This window comes from Melitaea cinxia, chromosome 5 (genome assembly GCF_905220565.1).
Source record: "Melitaea cinxia chromosome 5, ilMelCinx1.1, whole genome shotgun sequence".
In the NCBI taxonomy this organism is placed as follows: domain Eukaryota; kingdom Metazoa; phylum Arthropoda; class Insecta; order Lepidoptera; family Nymphalidae; genus Melitaea; species Melitaea cinxia.
Window position 1 is genome coordinate 14,397,212 of NC_059398.1, and position 21,532 is coordinate 14,418,743.

General features: G+C 34.9%; 1 protein-coding gene across 1 annotated transcript; it reads right to left on the minus strand.

Moving 5' to 3' along the window:
• Window positions 1-11,288: 11,288 nt before the first annotated feature.
• Window positions 11,289-14,772, minus strand: LOC123653668 (alcohol dehydrogenase 2-like). Its single transcript, XM_045589662.1, has 5 exons — window positions 14,642-14,772; window positions 13,479-13,718; window positions 12,070-12,243; window positions 11,649-11,803; window positions 11,289-11,523 (listed from the first exon to the last, which is right to left on the minus strand). The coding sequence occupies exons 1-5, from the start codon at window positions 14,735-14,737 to the stop codon at window positions 11,373-11,375; spliced, it is 816 nt and encodes a 271-aa protein (XP_045445618.1). The 5' UTR covers window positions 14,738-14,772; the 3' UTR covers window positions 11,289-11,372.
• Window positions 14,773-21,532: the final 6,760 nt, after the last annotated feature.

The following is a 21,532-nucleotide window of genomic DNA, read 5'->3' on the forward strand; positions in this document are numbered from 1 at the left end:
AAGTGGAAGGAAATAACAAAAAAAAAAAAACTTTTTCTTACATCTTTCAAGGTACCTAGCTGACAAACTTTCCACCGAGGTACAGCTAGCTGACATTCATTTTCATTCATAATAGCATAGAGGTATTAGTATTAGGTTTACTTGATAGGAAATCATTGAAAACAGTTTTTTGTCATGTTGAAGCAGTCAGCTGACGTGCAATCCGCCATGCTACAGTCAGCTGACTTTATTTTTCCTTCGAGATATAAGGTAAACTATAATCCGACATATTTTAATGTAGGAAGGAAATGAATAAAATAACTTTTTTCTCCATGCATGGGAGGCTGCCATTACTCGCCACACCCATGGAGCTAATAGTCGTGTTGAACGAAGTTTAGATTGGGAGGAAATAATTGACCAAATTTGTATCTGGTATACCCCCCCGGACTATATCTTGGCCATACCAGTAAGATAATACTCACCACAGGAACACATCACTACCTGGGAGCAGTATTATTTATTTGTAATCTTATTAACACTTTTTTTCGCACACTAATACAAGGCTTTAACAGCATAACAAATGATACATAAAAATAGAATTTGCATCAGTTGCAACGGCCTTATCGCTAATACAGCGATCTCTTCCAGGCAACCTTTAGGCAGAGGACTAAATAAGAAGTGTGGGATGGGGCTCAAAAATGTTATGTAACATACATATGAACATATTACACTCACAAACGTACATGTACACCAAATACATTTTCGTACATATAAATACATTCAAATATACACATATACATATACATGCACATACATAAACAAATACATATATAACAACAATTTTAAAAAAACTTGATAAATTTTAAATGAAAGACATTAACATCATAGCAAAAAGTACTCATATAAATAAAATTGCTTGACATACATTAAGCCGATAAATACATTTCTTTTGTGAGTTTTTTAAATGTCTTTAATGTTTGAGCATTCTTAATAGACAGTGGTAATGAGTTCCAAAGACGACAATCTTGTGAGATTGCGATACTTCCCCAGTCCGGGCTACGGAGAACTTTGAGCAAGATATTTTCTGATGTTCTGTACGTCAATAATATTACAAAACCATAACTAATATGACATTATGAGAAAAGTATTTTTGTGTAATACGATCAGTATATCGTACAGAGATTAAAAATAAGATTGCGCTTACCTAATTTGTTTGGACATACACGGAACAGATAAATGGTGCAACACATATTAACATTTCTATCACAAATATAATTTGTTTTCTCCGATTTATTTAAACAATCGTTGTACTTATTATATTTAATTTCTTTGTATAAATAAATAAGCATAGAAAAGCGAACATTTTATAAATGTTGGATAATCAAAATATCAAAAGTCTGTAACTAAATATTTAAAGATAGTTTTGGTAAAAATCATGTCCGCGTGGAATTGTGCCAAAAAGGCTGACAGCATTTCCCCGTTGAATCGCTATGCCGATTCTCTAGGCAAAAAATGCACCAACCCTCTTGTCGCCAGTGGAGGCAATAAGGCACATAGATGTAATTTGGAATAAGTGACATACATATATTTGTGCCATTAAGTCGTTTCAGCTTTAGTTGATACTGTAACACAATCTAATCTGATGTAACCAGGAACTGCTTTAATGTTGATTGCAAGTTTTACAAGTGTCTATTATAAGATTTAGAAGTTACGAGTGAAATGTCTATGAAGCCAAAAATCAATTTATTGCAAGCAAGTATAGTAAACATATCTAGAACACACATTTGATCAAAATTACAATTTTTTGATAGGCGTTTTTATATTTTTCTGGTTAAAATAATCGATAAAATCTCCCTGTTCATAGTTTTATGCTTTATGTAAACACAAGTTCTCGCAGTATACCGTACGCTTTCTTGACGTGTTCAGTGATATCTTTAGCGGGTCTATCGGCGATTGCAAGCCACGTACTTCCACTTTCACCCTGCTTCAAGGAGTCTATAACGGCACGTGCCGCTGATTCGACCCTGTATTAGTAGTATCATTACAGTATTAGTATTTAATGTAACTCAGAAATATTAATTGTATCGTCACAATTTGTAATCGTTAATTGAGGTAGGGCACAGCAGGACATTTCCTACTCAAATATGGATCTCGACTTTACAGAAGATCACAGCTAAATAATACAGCAGTGTTGTGTTCTCGTTGGTGAATAAGCTGACCAGAGCTCCTGGGGGAATTAGGGGTAAGGTCGGTAACGCACTTACAATTTTTCTGCCGTTTCAGACTTCTATAAGCTACGGTAATCACTATCAGATGAGCCGTACGCTTGTTTGCTGACCTAGTTACATTAAAAAAAAAATTAAAGATGATTTAAACAGTTTGTAACATTGTTATAATAATTGTGTTTGCTCGCAAACGAAAAAAAAACCGGCTTCAATTACATGGACGAGTAATACAACGTAGATCGACGTAAAAATAGTCAAGTAACTTCTTCTTAGTCGCACACTCTTGTCAGAGTGGTCGTGGCTGCGCTGACGAGGTACATAGTGGGGTGTTTGGTGGGTCGATAATTTTTTTTCGAGGGTAGCTCTCCTGGCGATGTGCTTCCATTTCCCTCTGTTGGAGGCGTCGCAAGTACACTGGACCATGGTGGACTCAGTAGCCCTTGTGATGACGTCTGTCCAGCGGGTTGGCGTTCGACCGCGTGCTCTCTTGCCTTCCACCTGGCCTTGCACCACTAGTTTCTCCATCGAGTTTTCATTTCTAGAGATGTGCCCAAAGAACTTCAGTATTCGTAGTTGTACAGTTGATGATAGTCTGTCTTTGATACGAAGTTCTCTGAGGATGAATACGTTGGTGCGAAACGCCGTCCACGGGATCTTTAGGAGGCGCCTCCTCTCTAATGCATCGATTTTTAAGGCGATCCTGCAGTTTCAGAGACCAAGTTTCGGCTCCATAGAGAAAGATTGGAAACACAAGGCATTTTATCAACCTGACTTTAGTCTTATTGGTGATCCTTCTGTCTCCCCAAATCTTTCCCAGTCGTTCCACAGCAGACCTGGTCATGGCGCACCTTCGTCTTATTTCGTCGCCACATCCTCCAGTACTTGATATAGTGGAGCCGAGGTAAATATAGTTCTGTACCACTTCGCAATTAGCTACTTTGTGTACATTGCTTCCACTTTGTTCAGCCCGGTCCACTATCATCATCTTCGTCTTGTCTCGGTTGATAGCAAGTCCGAATTGGAGGCTGATATTTTCTAGACGGGTCAAAAGATTTTCAATGTCTTCTCTAGTCTGTGCGAGAAGGGCAGTGTCGTCAGCGTATCTAAGGTTATTTATCACGTGTCCCCCAACCGATATTCCTTTGTTCCAACCTTCCAGGACAATACGCATAATGTACTCTGTGTAGGTGTTAAAGAGTAATGGCGATAAGATGCATCCTTGTCGTACACCGGCCTCAGTCTTAAAATTACTTGAAAGGGTATCATCCACTTTTACCGCTGCAGTACCATCTTCATACAGCCTCCTCAACATAACTATTAGATGTTGCGGTACACCCATTTCTGCAAGTATTGTCCAGAGGTGTGTCCATATGACCGTATCAAATGCTTTGCGAAAGTCCACAAAGCAGATGTAAATGATTGTATTGAATTCTCTGGCCTTCTCAATAATCTGACGCAATATAAGAATTTGTTCGCGAGTGCCTCTTCCTTTAACAAATCCGGCTTGCTCGAGTGCGATTTGACTTGAAAGGTAGGCCAACAACCGTCTATTCATTATGTGGAGCATCATCTTACTTGCATGCGATATCAAGGATATGAGTCGGTAGTTGTTGCATTTCTTGGTGGACCCTTTTTTGTGCAATGGAATAAAAATGGATTTCGACCAGTCGTCGGGCCATATTCCGGTCTCCCATATTTTACTGCAGATGGTGTATAAGACATTCACTCCGGATTCTCCCATTACTTTGAGGACCTCGACTGGGATTTCGTCACAACCTATGGCTTTATTACATTTTAGGTGTTTAATTGCTGCTCGTACTTCATTGCGCATTATGTCGGGTTCACGGTCACGTATATCGTAGGAAAAGCACGTGAAGCTTGATGCCGAGTTGTTGGAAAATAGTGATTGGCAATACTCCTTTCACACATTCACTATATCCTTTATCTCTGTAACCGTCATCCCAGCGGAATCCTCAATAGCCCACGTCTTAGGCTTAAATTGGCGTGTTATGTATCGCACCTTATCATACAGATCTTTGGTCTGATATTTGTTAGAGTGCTGTTCCAGTTCATCGCATATCCTACCCAGATGGTTATTGCAGTCACGTCGACAAGCAGCTTGTATGATAGTTGACTTAGCATTCAACTCTTTAATACTAGCACCACTGGCTTTAAGTTTTCGGCGCTCTTCAACCATATGCCAGGTGTCTTCCGTCATCCAATGCTGTCATTTTAGTATGACGGTTTTCGGCTGTGACTCCGCAATCGCCTCTATAATATACGTCTTTGCCGAGGTCCATAAGAAATTAGTGTCATTATTTCCACTACCTGTTCTCCATGCGGTATGTCTGCTCTGTATTGAGGTTGCGAGTAACTTTGGATCTTTCACCTCTATTCTTTTAGCCATTTTTATTTGTCTTGCTCTCTGCAATTTTAGTCGTATGTTTCCAATGAGCAGTTGGTGGTCGGAATGACAATCAGCACCCGGCAAGGTATGCGCATTGGTTATTGAGCTTCTCCATCTGGTTCTCACCAATATGAAATCTATCTGATTGCGGTGCTTGCCGTCGGGGGATGTCCAGGTATATAGGCGTCTAAGATGGTGTGTGAACATCGTGTTTGTTATGGTCATGTTGTTGTCGGCAGCGAACTCTATGAGTCGCTCTCCCCTTGGGTTACGGACACCATGGCCATAGTTCCCAAGAATATGTCGTATGCCTGTATCCATTGTGGTGTTTCCTACCTTGGCGTTAAAGTCCCCAATGATGAGTAAAAGCTCTCTTTTAGGAATCTTAGCTATAGAAGACTCAAGTTGACAATAAAAGTCTTCTACTTCTTCATCTCTGGCAGAACTTGTAGGAGCATAGACTTGAATAATGTTGAGTGGGGTTGGTGATGCGCTAAGTTTGATGGACATAATTCTATCATTAATAGGGTGGTAGCCAAGTACCGAGTTTTTCCACGATTTAGGGATCGCAATAGTCACACTCGAAAAGCTACTTTTGTCGTTGCCGGAGAAGTAGATAGTGTGTTTCTCTGAGTCAAAGTGGCCGCTATCTTTCCAGTGTGTCTCGCTGATTCCTGCGATAGTGAGTTTGCATCGCTCAAGTTCTTGTTCCAGAATGTGAAGCTTCCCATCTTCAAGAAGCCCCCGAACATTCCATGTACCTATGCGAAGATTTTTTCTTAAGTTGACATTTATCCCTCTTCCAGTAGCATTTTTTCCATAAGATGCCTGGTTGCCCGCATCCTGATGGCCGGTATCCCATTTCACACCCTCAGCCCCGGAAAACTCAGGGCGCCGGTCGCTACGCGGGTTGCAGGCGGTCTCACAGTGTCTTTACGCATACTCATCATTGCAACTCTCATGGGATAAATAATGTAGTAGGTTCCCGTTACTTTCTACATCGCGGTACTATAACCTCAGTGGCTATAGTAATCCAAGAGTGAATCGGATCAGAACATATGGTTCATTCGCTTCACTTCGGTACTAATGGTAACCGCTGCCCTCCATCAGGATTCAGGTACTACGCCCCTATGGCTTGCCTCCTCCGCTGGTTAGTCCGTACCGACAACTGTTGTCTCCGCATTTACCACCGTTGAGGTCTCCACTCGTAACCCTGGGTAGGGGTTCTGCGTTATACCCCGCAGTACTGGGTCCCTGCTGAACTTCGCCATCTACACACTCTGGCTTACTGAAGTGTAAGATGCCCACCCCCGCGACGTGGACGCGCCAGATAGGACCTACCCAAGTGAAAAGTAGAGAAGGTGACTCTACTCTCCCAGGGGCCGGGTTAATGGACGTGTATAATCCACGCCCAAAGCAGTCAAGTAACTACGCATTATCAAAAATTACTCAAAAAGTAGTTATCAGATCTCTTTAAAATTTATATGTGACCACATGACAAATATCAGCTTTCGATTAAATTAAAAATTATTAAAATCGGTACACCCAGTAAAAAGTTATTGCGGATTTTCAAGAAGTTCCCTCAATTTCTCTGGGATCCCATTATCAGATCCTAGTTTCCTTGTCATGGTACTAAACTAGGGATATCTTCTTTCCAACAAAAAAAGAATTATCAAAATCGGTACACCCAGTAAAAAGTTATTGCGGATTTTCAAGAGTTTCCCTCGATTTCTCTAGGATCCCATCATCAAATCCTGGTTTCCTTATGATGGTACTAAACTAGGGATATCTCCTTTCCAATAAAAAAAGAATTATCAAAATCGGTACATCCAGTAGAAAGTTATGTGGTATAATACAACGTAGGTCGACGAAAAAAGCGTCAAGTAAAAACGCATTATTAGATATAACTCGAAAAGTAGTTGTTAGATCTCAAATAAATTTAAATGGGACCAATTGACACACAACACCTTTCGATTAAAAAAAATTGTTGAAATCGGTCCACACGGTCAAAACTTCTGATGTAACATACATTAAAAAAAATACAGTCGAATTGAGAACCTCCTCCTTTTTTGGGAGTCGGTTAAAAAGACAAGAACAAGCTTACTTTTGCAATTTGAAATATTTTAAGTTTTCTCGTGCTCTTTTGTTCATTTCTTCATCAAAACTTCCAAAATTGTCTTTGCTTAGAATCTTAGTATCAGTGGCGCCGAAGCAAATAGTTAGCACGCGTACTCCGGTTCTATTGTAATAGTCGGGCAGCTGATGAATATAAATAAATAATATTAATTGTAAACATACTTCTCTGTATACGAATATTAAAATAGTATTACAGCGAAAAATTAAATAAAGATTTTAGTTCTTATGAAGTGGTGCGTGTAAGGCGATTAAACATAGATAGTTAGAAGTTCAGTTTCTGCTGGGTTGAATGTTCATATCTGTACATATATTTTTATGTTTGTTACATAGTTGATAAAGATGTTTGGACTTAGTGACGTTGTATTTTATGCAACATGTTTCTAATTTTGTACTAAAACACAGTTTATATATTATTTTACAAAGAGTAACTGCGGAGTTTCTTGCCGATTCTTCTCTGCAGAATCTACATTCCGGATCGGTGGTAGCTTTACTTCTACAAATATAATAATTGATTTTAAAGTTTTAGTTTGTAAAATGACGATTCGAAAGTGCTCTTGGAGCCAATTTGAATAAAGCTGGTTTTGATTTTGATTTTGATTTTGACTTCCTGGGTGTCTTTGTTCGTCTTCCCACCGTGTCTCGAAGAGTACGTTAATCTGTCTGCAGCGTTTGTCATCATAGGAATGTAACGTGTTTTTTTTTACTGAGTATACTAACTACTCTTACATATTTGTTTCATAGCCTTTTTAGTAAATTAACAAAAAATACATAACTGCTTACCCCAATACAATTACTAAATTGTAACACAGCACTCTTTGTACCACGGTAAATTGGAAACATACTTTGTTGATGCAAAGCAGTAACAGACGACACGTTTATCACAACTCCTCCTTTGCCACCCTCATCTTTTCGCATTACTTTCAATGCCTTTAGCGTATTTGTGACCACTGCTGTCTAAAATATTTATGATTTAATTATTTTTAACCAACAAAGGTCCCTTAGTAATATTATAGGTATGTACATCCTACAATAAAAATAGGTATTATGTAATTTGGGGCGTCGCGGTTGCATGCTAACGCGATACTGTGGCGTCCTACTACGACGATGAGGTCACCGCTGGTTTTTAGCGGCTAGTCTGGCGCGTTCTGTTCTGTCTGCGCCGGGAGCCCCAACTTCCGTCGTCTAAGGGTGAAGGGGATAGTGCGTAAAGGCATTTTTCAGCGTAAAAAAAGGTATTACACAATTTCAGTCCAATACGATATTAAACATAGTCTAATATGTACAATTTTATTTTTGTGTTACCCACACATTAGGGATTCTAAACATTTTTTTGATATGATATTCAAAAAAATGTTTAAACATAGTCTAACTAAAATGTTTACTAAACAATTATTTACAATATCGGTTGCTAACTTCTATTATACGTCCAGTAATATTAACAAATAACGCTACGCAATTTCAACCAACACAATAGTTGACATTTCTTATTTCTTATACTATTTCACGGACTTTTCGTCGCTGTTTCAGAGATTAGCCAGTACAAACAGACACACAGACAGACAGACGAAAATTTTAAAAAATGTTATTTTGGTATATGTACCATGTATGCATCCATATGCATTTAGTAAAAAGCGGTTATTTTAATATTACAAACAGACACTTCAAATTTATTTATTTGTATATAGACAAAGGATTATTAATTTGATTTGAACAAACATTAGACAATGTAAAGATGGCGCTGCAGGCGAGCATTCGAAATGAAATTAGGAAGACTTATTGTATAAAATAATACATTTTGGAACAGAATAATGATATTAATTCTTATACATATTAATTCGGACATTTGTAAATCGAGTAAACACAAACACAGTAAAATAAGTATTTTAACAATAAATTAAACATCAAACGTCTTTAAAACATTCAAACAAGTGACTTGGTGATATGTGACGAGGTTTTAGACTACTATCCCCTCTATACCGAGATCCACCTATTTTTTATGTATAAAGTATATTGAAATTTTCAGAATACTATTTTGAATACATGTATGATCTGATTACGTTAAGTTTGCCTTGTATTTTTTGTTAACTTAAAAAAAATATTTTTAACTAAATACACGATTTAAAAAAAAATTGCAACGTAATCTTATTGAGTGTATTTATATAAGAGAACCTTCAAGTAGCGAAAAATTTATAGAGAAATTATTAAAACATTTTTATTATACAATTATTATAATTCATTTTTATCTTTATCTAATCTAATAATACCATTAACCGAGCAATTCTTGTATATATATATATAGAATCTGAATCTCAGAAACGGCTCCAACGATTTTCATAAAATTTAGTATATAGGAGGTTTCGGGGGAGATAAATCCATCTAGCTAAGATTCATTTTTAGAAAATGTCGTTTTATCCCTGTTTTTAGTGAGTGAAAAAATATCGTTAGAATACGAAGGTAAATTTCGCATCTGTCAATTTAGTTGCAATAGCTCGGTGGGAAATTGGCCGGTCGGGATCAACCAAGAAAATCATGGTTCAAATCCCCATGTCCCTGATCAATAATTTTTCCTTTTTTTTGTCGGTAAAATCGTAAAATATTATTCATATTTTATCATTATTAGTTTTTAATTATTTTTTATTTTTGATTTTTTTTATATTTATGTATAATTTTTATTATTGTCGGTAAAAAAAAATATTATTCATATTTTATAAATATGTAATTCGTATTTAAATATGATTTTCAAAAAAAAATACGATTTGTTGGAGCGCCTATCAGTCATTTTGAGAAGCAATTACTGTCAATCTTGTAATTGTGTATTGTGTATCAATTTTTAATTTATCGTTAATTTTTATTTGCGTTAATTCATTATTAATAATTGTGTTTGCAGGCAAACGAAAAAAAATCGACTTCAATTACTTTGACAAGTAATAGAATGTAGGTACACGAAATAATAGTCAAGAAATACGCATTATCAAAGATTACTCAAAAAGTTGTAATCAGATCTCGATGAAATATGACCACATGATAAAAATCGGGTTTCGATTAAGTTAAAAATCATCAAAATCGGTACGTACACCCAGTAAAAAGTTATGCGGATTTTCGAGAGTTTCCCTTGATTTCTCTGTGATCCCATCATCAGATCCTGGTTTCCTTATCATGGTACCACACCAGAGATATCTCCTTTCCAACAAAAAAAGAATTATCAAAATCTTTTCATAAACGACGAAGTTATCCCCGAACATACAATATATATATTATATATATATATATATTGAGTTTCCTCCGGCCGAATTAAGTAACCTCCTCCTTTTTTGAAGTCGATTAAAAAAGACTTCACCCAAAGCGGCAGCGAATTATTTTAACTCTCTCTTCTACTACTTATCCTTCACGATTTACTAAAAATACCAAGCTGAGCTCGGTCAGCCAGGTACTTATTTGAACAACTTCAGATAAGTTGATACTATAACATAATCTAATCTACTGTAACGAGAAACTGTTTTATTGATTACAAGTTTTACACGTAACTGTTGATAATAATAAGAAGTTAGACGCGAGCTGGTATAGGCTTTCGTAAATAATAACTGATGTACTTAAAAATTGTTTAGTAAAATTTTTGAGATGACCGAACAGAAGTGCTTGTTCTGGCCAACTGAAGTTACTAACGTTAGGAACGTTCACAAGAAATATAAGAGAAAGTTATCAAAGCAATATAAAAGAAATTTAACAAAATATATAACAGAAATTTCAGTATAATGGTTTTAGGTTCATAAAATGATTTTAAAATTAACAATTGTGCAATACAATTAAAAAGCACAAAAAGGTAAATTATAAAACTACAAAATGTCTTTGTTCTACGATCGCTAAGCATTGAAGGCCAATTTTTTAGATTTCATGGTTCCAACAACCAAAAGAATTGGAAGGAGTGCCGCGGACCCCACGAGAGTTGCTGGATCTTCTCCGAAAGGCACACTTTATGTGTCAAAGAATTCATATCTCCACGTCGGGCCCGCAAGGGCTAACGCACACGGGATCGCTGAAGTGCTAAAGCGTCGCCGTGATCCCGCCCCAGGGGAGTCAAAAAACACCCCAGATGTTTTAGTTTGTGTGAGTCGGACATACCCTGCGACATCCCCGGGCCGTGGGTTAACTCCGATGTTACCACCTACGGTTATATAACTAGTTAATACTTAAATGTGCTTGAAGTCAATGGTAATAAAAAAGTATGTTTTGTTTTTCGTTGTAATAAAAACAAATGCCAATCAATCAATTTATTGAACGCAAAGTTTATCGAACATATCTAAAACTAATGTAACTGGATCTGATATAGGTACATAACTAGGAACTGTTTTAATGTTGATTGCAAGTTTTACAAGTGTCTATTATATAATCAGAAGTTAAGACTGAAATGTCCACAAAACCAATGATATTAACACAGTGGATTTCGTTCTTAGTAGTAATAATAAGAAATATCAATTAATCAATTTATTGTACGCAAATGTAACGAACATTATAGATATAAATATCTAAAATAAACTTTCGATCAAAAAAACATATTTTATAGTTGGCATTTTCCCATTATTCCAAAAAAATAATTGATAAAGTTTCTCTGTCCATAGCTTTATGCTTTATGTAAACACAAGTTCTCGCAGTATACCGTACGCTTTCTTGACGTGTTCAGTGATATCTTTAGCGGGTCTATCGGCGATTGCAAGCCACGTACTTCCACTTTCACCCTGCTTTAATGAGTCTATAACCGCACGTGCCGCTGATTCGACCCTTAAAGTAATAGAATTTGTTAACAAGTAGTTTATTTAAAATGTTAATTATATCGTCATATTCTGAGAAAAATTTTTCTTAACAGTAACTATATTTATTATAAAAAAAGACAAGAAAAAACAAACTTTTGATAACGATGACTTTTAAGTACAGTTTGTATGTTTTTATTAATTTCTTCATCAAAATTTCCAAGCTTTTCTTTGCTTAGAAGCGTGGTGTCAGTGGCGCCGAAGCAAATAGTTAGCACGCGTACTCCGGTTCTGTTGTAGTAGTCTGGCAACTGAAAAATATAAACCATATTATAATTTTTAGTTACTGACTGACTGATTGACTAACTGACTGACTGTAAAACACTAAGACTGTATTTTAGACAAATGGTATTGTTTTCATTTAATAAAAATTCTATTCTCGTCAATTATATGCGTGCAATAAAAAATAATACTAATTAATTATTATTATTTTTATGAAGTACTCGGTCACTGACTTCTCTCTTATTTCTTTCATTGCCTGGCCATGTTTAGTATAATAACAATATGTGATAATTACCCCAATACAATTACTAAATTGTAATACAGCACTCTTCGTACCAAAGTAAATTGGCAGCAAACTGTCTTGATACATAGCAGCAATAGATGACACGTTCATAATCACTCCTCCATTACCACCCTCGTCTTTTCGCATAACTTTCAGTGCCTTTAGTGTATTTGTGACCAATGCTGTCTAAAGTATATATTAGAGAATTATTTTTAAGCAAAACGGTCGTAAATATAATAGTGCTTAGACTGAAATCGTAAACGATTACATTTATGATTCAGCCTGAAACATCTCATCGCAGGACACAGGCCTCTTTTCCGTGTCGGAGAAGGATCGAAGCTTAATCCACCACGCTGCTCCACTGCAAGTTGGCGAATATATTCCCTCCTATGGGTAACGAACGCTATCGGGTGTACGATAACAAGCGGGACCGACAGTCGGACGAAAATCGGCTTAAAAGTAACCTAACCTTTTACAGTAAGACTTTTTTTAATAATCTTTCTTTTTCATAGTGTTATTTTACTACGATGAAGATTAATATTATAATTTATTTCAAGTTAAATAAAATACAGATAATAGATATATAGAGCCATTGATCAAAATATTCTGTCATCAAAAACGCATCTATTTTCGTTGTATTGTCCGATTGAGCTTTGACAAAAATATTTTTACTACTCTGCTCTGTTCTGGTGTAGTGGTGCGAGTAGTCACCTAAAATACCGACGGTTTGCGGGTACGATTCCTGCTCGTGATGAATATTTGTATTTGTACAAATATTTCTTTCCGGTTTCTATATCTGTCCTTATGAGTCTCCCCACCGTGCCTCAGAGAGCACGTTAAGCCGTCGGTTCAGGTTGTTATCATAAAAATCTGGTAGCGATCGTTAATCATAATAGGATATATCCGTACACCCGAAGTGAAGCAGCGTGGTGGATTAAACTCAAAACCTTCTCCTACATGGAGAAAGAGGCCTATGTCCAGCAGTGGGATGTTACAGGCTTAATGAATGAATGAATAAATAAATGAAAAATAGTTTCAGTAATTTCCCTAGATTGGTGACAAATCTATATTCACTTCAAATTACGGGTTTAAACAATTCTTCTCACAAACACTACTAATACAATATCGATGAATCCAATTTCGCGTCAGTTGATGTCACGTTTCGTATCTGTTCTTCTCTGAAAAATCTGCATTCCGAACCGATGCTTAGGTTCAAATTTTAAAAACGATTAAAATTTTGATTTCTAAAATTAAAATTTTAATATAAAGTGCTATTTAACAATTAACATTGTTAAATAATAAATAATATTTGGATATTAGATATATTGCTTGTGAATACAACACGCGCTTTTTTGAATATGAGTGTGTATACGTTTAACTTAATAGTATATTCTTTGATCAATTTTTAAAATATACCTTACCACATTAACTTCAATTGATTTTTTGTACTTTTCCAGACTGTCATTCATAATTCCGGCATTATTTATAACAACGTCAATTTGTCCCTGTTCCTTGAGTATAGTATCATAAACCTTAGATAAAACGTCGTCGTTAGTTACATCTCCCTTTATAAATGTAACCTTATTCGCTCCATACTTCTTATTCAATTCATTTTGTAATGCGACTCCTTTTACATCGTCAACGTCCACATTTGTTACATGCTGAAATTATAGTATTTTACAGAGTTAAATGAAGAAACAACAAATTTATTATTTGGTTACATAAAATCAGCTAAATTTATATTAATGCGAACAGCACTATTGGTTTACTTGAAACATACAAATCATGTTTTCTTTTTGTTCGGCAATAAATGTAGTAGCCGGATTTTACTTTAAAATCAATGACCTGAGTTAAAATTACCTAAAATATTAATTAAAAGCTGACAAATTTCATACGAAAAATTTATTTATCAAAAATCTGTGTTAGGTTCACCACAATAAAAACTCTTTTTCTACTTTAGAATTTTAAAGGTATTAATATTAGCAGTAATAGCTAATAAAAAATTATTATAATAATTGTAAAACAAATACTGATTAAATATTATATATTATCTGATTAGATATATTTACAATTTACAACTGAAGAAGAAACTGAAGAAATCGGTACACCAGTAAAAAGTTATCGCGTCATCAAAGATTACTCGAAAAATAATAATCACATCTTGATTAGAATTAAATGAGACGACATAACAAGTATAGGCTTTCGATTAAAGTAAGATATAATAATAGGTAAACCCAGTAAAAAAATCAATATAACGTAGGTCGGAAAAAAATAGTCGAGTAAATACGCATTATTAGATCTAACTCGAAAAGTACTCGTCAGATCTCAATTAAATTTAACTGGGATCAAATGACACGCAACACTTTTCGATTAGGAAAAAGTCATCAAAATCGGTCCAACTAGTCTAAAGTCCTGAAGTAGCATACATTTAAAAAAATACAATCGACTTGAGAACGCCCTCCCTTTTTGGAAATCGATTAAAAAGGTAATTCGCCGATATAAAGTTGAACGGCTAATCATAATGAAGTTAGTAGAACCCGCTTTTTTCATTATTAATAAAATTAGAAGCCGCACTCTCTCTTACCTTAACATTTTCTTCTAGTAAATATTCCACTACCTTGGCACCGATACCGATTGACCCCCCAGTTATAAAAACAACTTTGTCTTTCAAACTGTACATGATTTGTTATATCGTAATATATTACGTAAAATGAAACCTCGATATTAAAGTAACGTGTTTATATAGAACCAGTAAGATTAATACTTATCATATCTGTTAACTGTTTGCTATTATGTATATAGACCTGATATTTTTTTTTGTGTGTGTAGGTGTGAATGCGCTTGGTTCTATAGTAATCGATTACTAAACGTATTGTATATTAAAAAAGGCTCTTATAATAACATTATACATTAATAATTATTACCTATGAACACCTGCAACACCAGCATCGTGAGGTTGAGTACCTCGAGCAGGGGGAAATATAATGCAAAACCTTATAACATTTCTTTTACAAATATATTTTTATGGTATAAAAGTCATAATGAAGATTATGGAAATATAATTTTATAATTGAGTAAACGGAGCAAAGTGAAAACATTATAAATGTTGGACGATAACTACACTTAAACTCTAACCCTTTACGAGATTAAAAGTATATATCATTAATTTTACCTTGTTATAACATAGTAAAATATTATTATTATAACATTTCTATTGCAAATATATTTTTATCCTATATATTTGAATGGTCATAATAAATATTATCAAAAAAAATTATGTTAACAATTGAATAAGCGGAACAAAGTGAAAACTTTATAAATGTTGAACGATAATATATCTACACCTGAACTTTAACCCTTTACGATATTAAAAGTATATACCGTAATATTTTGCTATGTAATAGGGGAGAGCGAGGAGAGTTGAAACAGAGGTAAGTTGAAACAGCACAGCTTCTTGGAATCTAAAAACACTAGCAAGTTTCCAATTATGGCTAATTTGCCACTCCGCCACCCGTCAGCTATCTCAGGGGTCGTTTATGCGCCAAAATTGAAATTTTCAATGATATAAAATATTATATAAAAAAAATCGATAAAACTAAGTTCTTATCCTCACTATCAGCTCCTCCTATCCATCCCTCCTAGCTTCACCTAAATTTTGTTTAATTAGCTATTTTATCCAAACTCTTCTATGACTCTTCTTAGTCGCACACTCTTGTCAGAGTGGTCGTGGCTGCGCTGACGAGGTACATAGTGGGGTGTTTGGTGGTCTTCCACCTTGCCCTGCACCACTAGTTTCTCCATCGAGTTTTCATTTCTAGAGATGTGCCCAAAGAACTTCAGTATTCGTAGTTGTACAGTTGATGATAGTCTGTCTTTGATACGAAGTTCTCTGAGGATGGATACGTTGGTGCGAAACACCGTCCACGGGATCTTTAGGAGGCACCTCCAGCACCACATCTCTAATGCATCGATTTTACGGCGATCCTGCAGTTTCAGAGACCAAGTTTTGGCTCCATAGAGAAAGATTGGAAACACAAGGCATTTCATCAACCTGACTTTAGTCTTCTTGGTGATCCTTCTGTCTCTCCAAATCTTACCCAGTCGTTCCACAGCAGACCTGGTCATGGCGCACTTTCGCCTTATTTCGTCGCCACATCCTCCAGTACTTGATATAGTGGAGCCGAGGTAAATATAGTTCTGTACCACTTCGCAATTAGCTATTTTGTGTACATTGCTTCCACTTTGTTCAGCCCGGTCCACTATCATCATCTTCGTCTTGTCTCGGTTGATAGCAAGTCCGAATTTCAAGATTCAAAGATTTTCAATGTCTTCTCTAGTCTGTGCGAGAAGGGCAGTGTCGTCAGCGTATCTAAGGTTATTTATCACGTGTCCCCCAACCGATATTCCTTTGTTCCAATCTTCCAGGACAATACGCATAATGTACTCTGTGTAGGTGTTAAAGAGTAATGGCGATAAGATGCATCCTTGTCGTACACCGGCCTCAGTCTTAAAATTACTTGAAAGGGTATCATCCACTTTTACCGCTGCAGTACCATCTTCATACAGCCTCCTCAACAGAACTATTAGATGTTGCGGTACACCCATTTCTGCAAGTATTGTCCAGAGGTGTGTCCATATGACCGTATCAAATGCTTTGCAAAAGTATGCATGCTTCTATGACACTTCCCTGCATACTAATCCAAGATTTAATTAGAGTGATAAAGATGATGAAGATGATAAGTGTTATACTGATTTTTATTTATTTATTTATTTTTATTTAACAACTAGCGGACCCGGCAGACATTGTCCTGCCCAGAAAACAGCAACCAAATTTGATAACTTACATACCGATAATAGCGCCACCTACCGGGTCCAATTGAAATAAAAACTACCATATCTTCCAAGTCAGACAAAATTACAGATGCATACAAAACTTGATGAGAATTAGTTCAGTAGTTTCGGAGTTACATACCAATAGCAGCGCCACCTACCAGGTCCGATTGAGATAAAAACTACCCTATCTCCCAGGTTGGACCAAAATTATAGATGCGAACAAAATTTGATAAAAATCGATTCAGTAGTTTCGGAGTTACATACCAATAGCAGCGCCACCTATCGGGTCCAATTGAGATAAAAACTACCCTATCTCCCAAGTTGGACCAAATTACAGATGGTTAAAAAATTTGATAAAAATTGGTTCAATAGTTTCAGAGTTATATACATTTAAAATTGTCATTGTGAACGCCCACCGTCGTAATCCTTATTGGGGATGAGTTATCTTAAAATCCGTTCATTGATCATTTCTACATCACATATAGGAGATTCGTAGCAAATTTGGAATCGATGGGAGCTATAGCTTAAATACGGGAATTTTCCATTGTCCACAAGAATATAATAAGTAATGTGAAATAGCTAGTTAATACCATTTTTACTGTATGTAAATTAAAATAAAATGCGGTCTTCGATTAAGATCAATTTAATCATTAATAACTTACGTAAAATGTGCCCTAATATATTATTTAACATGAACCTTATTGAATAGCAATAAAGTTCAAATTGACTCTATATTTTAGTTAGAAAACGTTTTTGTGGGAAAAGAAAAGGCATGTTTTTAGGGTTTTCCTGGAAATTATTCGAATTTTTCTCGCCGTAAAAACCATTCTTGGACTTCAATGAACATTTAAAAGAAAGAATTGGTAAAATTAGTCTAGGCGTTGTTGAGTTATGCGCTTACCAACACATTTTGCGATTCATTTTTATATATAAGAGAAGATATATATAGTTATTATATATTTAGTTCAAATTGACTTTTAAGTATTATCACAAATCTTTTGTATGGGAGTATAGAAAAGTGTTGTTTTTAGACTTTTTCAGGAAATTTAAAATTTTTTTTTTTTAGAATTTTTCTCTCCGTAAGAACCATCCTCGTACTTCAAGGAACATTTTAAAAAAAGAATTAGCGAAATCGGTCCAACCGTTCTCGAGTTTTGCGCTTAGCAACACATTTTGCGATTCATTTTTATATATAAGAAGATTTATTAAACGTGCAGAACTATTCATAAGTACCTGGGTGACCGAGCTTAGCTCGGTATTTTTTGTAAATCGTGAAGGATTAGTAGAAGAGGGAGTTAAAATGATTCGCTGCCGGTTTCGATTGTCTTTTTTAACCGACTTCGAAAAAGAAGGAGGCAACTCAATTCGACCGTATATATATATATTTTATGTATGTTAGAGGATAACTTCGTCCCTTATTAACCGATTTTGATAATTCTTTTTTTGTTGGAAAGGAGATATCTCTGGTGTGGTACCATGATAAAGAAACCTAGATCTGATGATGGGATCACAGAGAAATCGAGGGAAACTCTCGAAAATCCGCATAACTTTTTACTGGGTGTGCGTACCGATTTTGATGATTTTTAACTCAATCGAAAGCCGATTTTTATCATGTGGTCATATTTCATCGAGATCTGATTACAACTTTTGGAGTAATCTTTGATAATGCGTATTTCTTGACTATTTTTTCGTGTACCCACATTGTATTACTTGTCTATGTAATTGAAGTCGTTTTTTTTTTCGTTTGCCTGCAAACACAATTATTAATAATAAATTAGCGCACGATGTGTACCAAAGGCAATTTATAAAATAAGAATAAGAAATAACGGTAAATTAAAAATTGATAGAAATTACAAAATTACAATATTGAGAGTAATTGCTTCTCAAAAACTGACAGGCGCACCAACAAATCGTGTTTTTTGGAAATCATGTTTAAATACGAATTACATGAAATGTGAATAATATTTTTTTTACCGACAATAATAAAAAATAAATAAAAAAATTTAAAAATCAAAAATAAAAAACAAATTATAAAATAATAATGATAAAATATGAATAATATTTTTCAATTTTACCAACATAATAATAAAAAATAAGAACTGGCTATCTAAATAAAAAATAACGACTGTAATTGAAGTCGGTTTTTTTCGTTTGCCAGCAAACATAATTATAAGTATATATTATAGTATATATATATTATAAGTACAAGTAAGAATTGATTATGGCAATAAATTCCACAGCCGCCTAGCTGCATGGACAGTATAGGGATTAGTATAGAAACTAGAATAATGTGAAGAAATATACAATAGTAATTGCACGTTGGACCGGCACGAGGAACCAGGAGGATGTAAAAATAAAAAATGCTCGCGAAGGTAAATAATTAGGTAACAGGGTGTATTTTGTTTTAGATATTATATATATTAGTTTTTTTTATCTGCGGTGTGTATAGGGTTTAGAATATGCTTATCAAAGTGAAACTAAAAACATTAAATTGATGTTTGCCGGCCAAACGCCACCACTTTACGTGCGCTTTGGATGACGTCATCTAACGTGTCCCGTAAATGTTTACCGTTTCAGTTACTTTGTATATATTTTCAGTTTCACTTGCTATACGGATCATGGGATAAGCTAAAAACCCTTCTTACAAGTTACAGTGTGCTACCGAAGTGAAAAACACTATTCGAAGTGCACCCGATAGTGTTATTATTATTTTTTTTTTTTTTATTTCACGTGATGCGAAGGTATTAATTTATTTTTTAAGATGATGCGAAAGAATAAAAGATCTCTAAACTATTAGGGATGAGGAACAGGGTATAAAGTTCCTCATCCACCATTGAAAATGGATGATAAACCGACCAAACGGGTGTTGTGACTGTTGGTTCTTATATATATGTTCAATCGCTCGGACAACTAATATCACAATGTAGGATTCGTAGTACATATGTACGTGGTTTTTTTGTTCTTATGTGGCGAGATAGATGTCGCTACAAGGTCGTGGTTATATTATTGGTAAGAACAATTTTAACGTGAGTATATAAAAGTACTAAAAATCTTAATAATAGAATAGGAACAAAATTCGCCTTATCGGATAAAGCAATTTCTTCCCAGCAACCTTGACAAGGAATGGAAGGAATCTGAAAAACTTAGTAGGTGTACTGAAACAAAACAAATAAGTATAAATAAATACAAAATATTAATACCAATTATCCAAAAATATATATACATACTAGCTATGCCCGCTGTTTCATCCGTGTTGATTTGAGGAAAAAATAGCCTTCCTTCTTCTTAAAGCTTAACCTTCATCTTTCAATTGGGTTCTTAAGATGAGCGCATTTAATCAAACAAACAAACGCACTTTTTAGGTTTATAATATTAGTATAGATTAAAATATATGTATAAAACATATATCTATTACACTTTCACTTTTATCTTTTACACTTACATTGATAGAATAATCTGGGATAATTCAGTGATACCAATCGATTTGTTTTTTTTTTTTAATGAAGTGTTTTGTTCATTTATCTTTTGGTATATATTTAAGTAGCTTAACCCTTAAGTATGGACGTCATTTTTTCTTAACACTACTGTGGACGTGTAGTCTCACAGGCTCCTATATACACACAATTTTTGTGGAGAATTTGATATAAGATCACTTTAAAACTAATTACATATTAAAGTTATGTCGTTTAGCAATTAAATAACGTGCTTATATAATCAAATTTTATTTAAAAAATTATAGAAATATTAAAAATCCAAAATTATGGCTCTTTTCAATCGAAATCTACTTAGGTTACATTTTTAGGTAATAAAAGCAGCCAAACTTATTCCTATAACAAAATAAGTCTTTTTTTCTCAAAATATAATGTATAACAAACCAAAAACACAAAAGAACTACTTCATATAACAAATATAAAAAATTTTGACAACAGTCAAATAACGTAAATTTATTGGCAGTCAGTGCACAAAGGTCTAGAATATTGGAGACACACAGGTTTGTTGCACCCAATACAAGCATGGATAATCATCCTATGTTTTTTCGTGGACCAGATTTTATATGCTCTTCTGGCTTCTTGACTGGTTTCTTGATCCTAGACATCTTCTGTAACCATATAAATACCTAAAACTAGAGTCATGGTCGACCTCAGCTCTCCTGGCAGTCGTGTATTTATAAAACGTCTTTGCACATAAGGCACCACAAGCACATGTACTAATTTTTTAAATATCTTTCCGCAGCTTTTGTTTGGTGCATCTTATATAAGATGTACGCATTCATGGTACTCAAGTCTAGGACACGATATAGCAACACCATAGGCTATCTCTATAACTACAAGATTCTTCTCCTATGTCTTGGTCTTGGTCTTGGTCCTGGTCATCATCACTGTCACTTTCATGATTTTGTATCAATTTGGACTCCAATATTAAAAAAAAAATCTTCAGTACTCTCTTCATTGTTAGACTGATTCGAAGCTAATAACAACTAACTCACTTCACCACAAAAGTGGATCTCCTGCACAAAATTTTTTCTCACGGGGTCCTGAACAGAACTCGTAGATGGTCGTTTTGATTTAAAACTACCGGCTTTATTGTTTTTTGACATTTTGTACTTCAAAATCTGATACAAACGTAATCGCTCTTATAAAAT

Coding starts and splice junctions, on each gene's coding strand:
- LOC123653668 (XM_045589662.1), bottom strand. CDS start 14,737: ATGTACAGTTTGAAAGACAAAGTTGTTTTTATAACTGGGGGGTCAATC. Junction 13,719..14,641: donor TACTAGAAGAAAATGTTAAG/GTAAGAGAGAGT, acceptor CTATAATTTCAG/CATGTAACAAATGTGGACGT. Junction 11,524..11,648: donor AAAAGTCATCGTTATCAAAA/GTTTGTTTTTTC, acceptor TATTACTTTAAG/GGTCGAATCAGCGGCACGTG.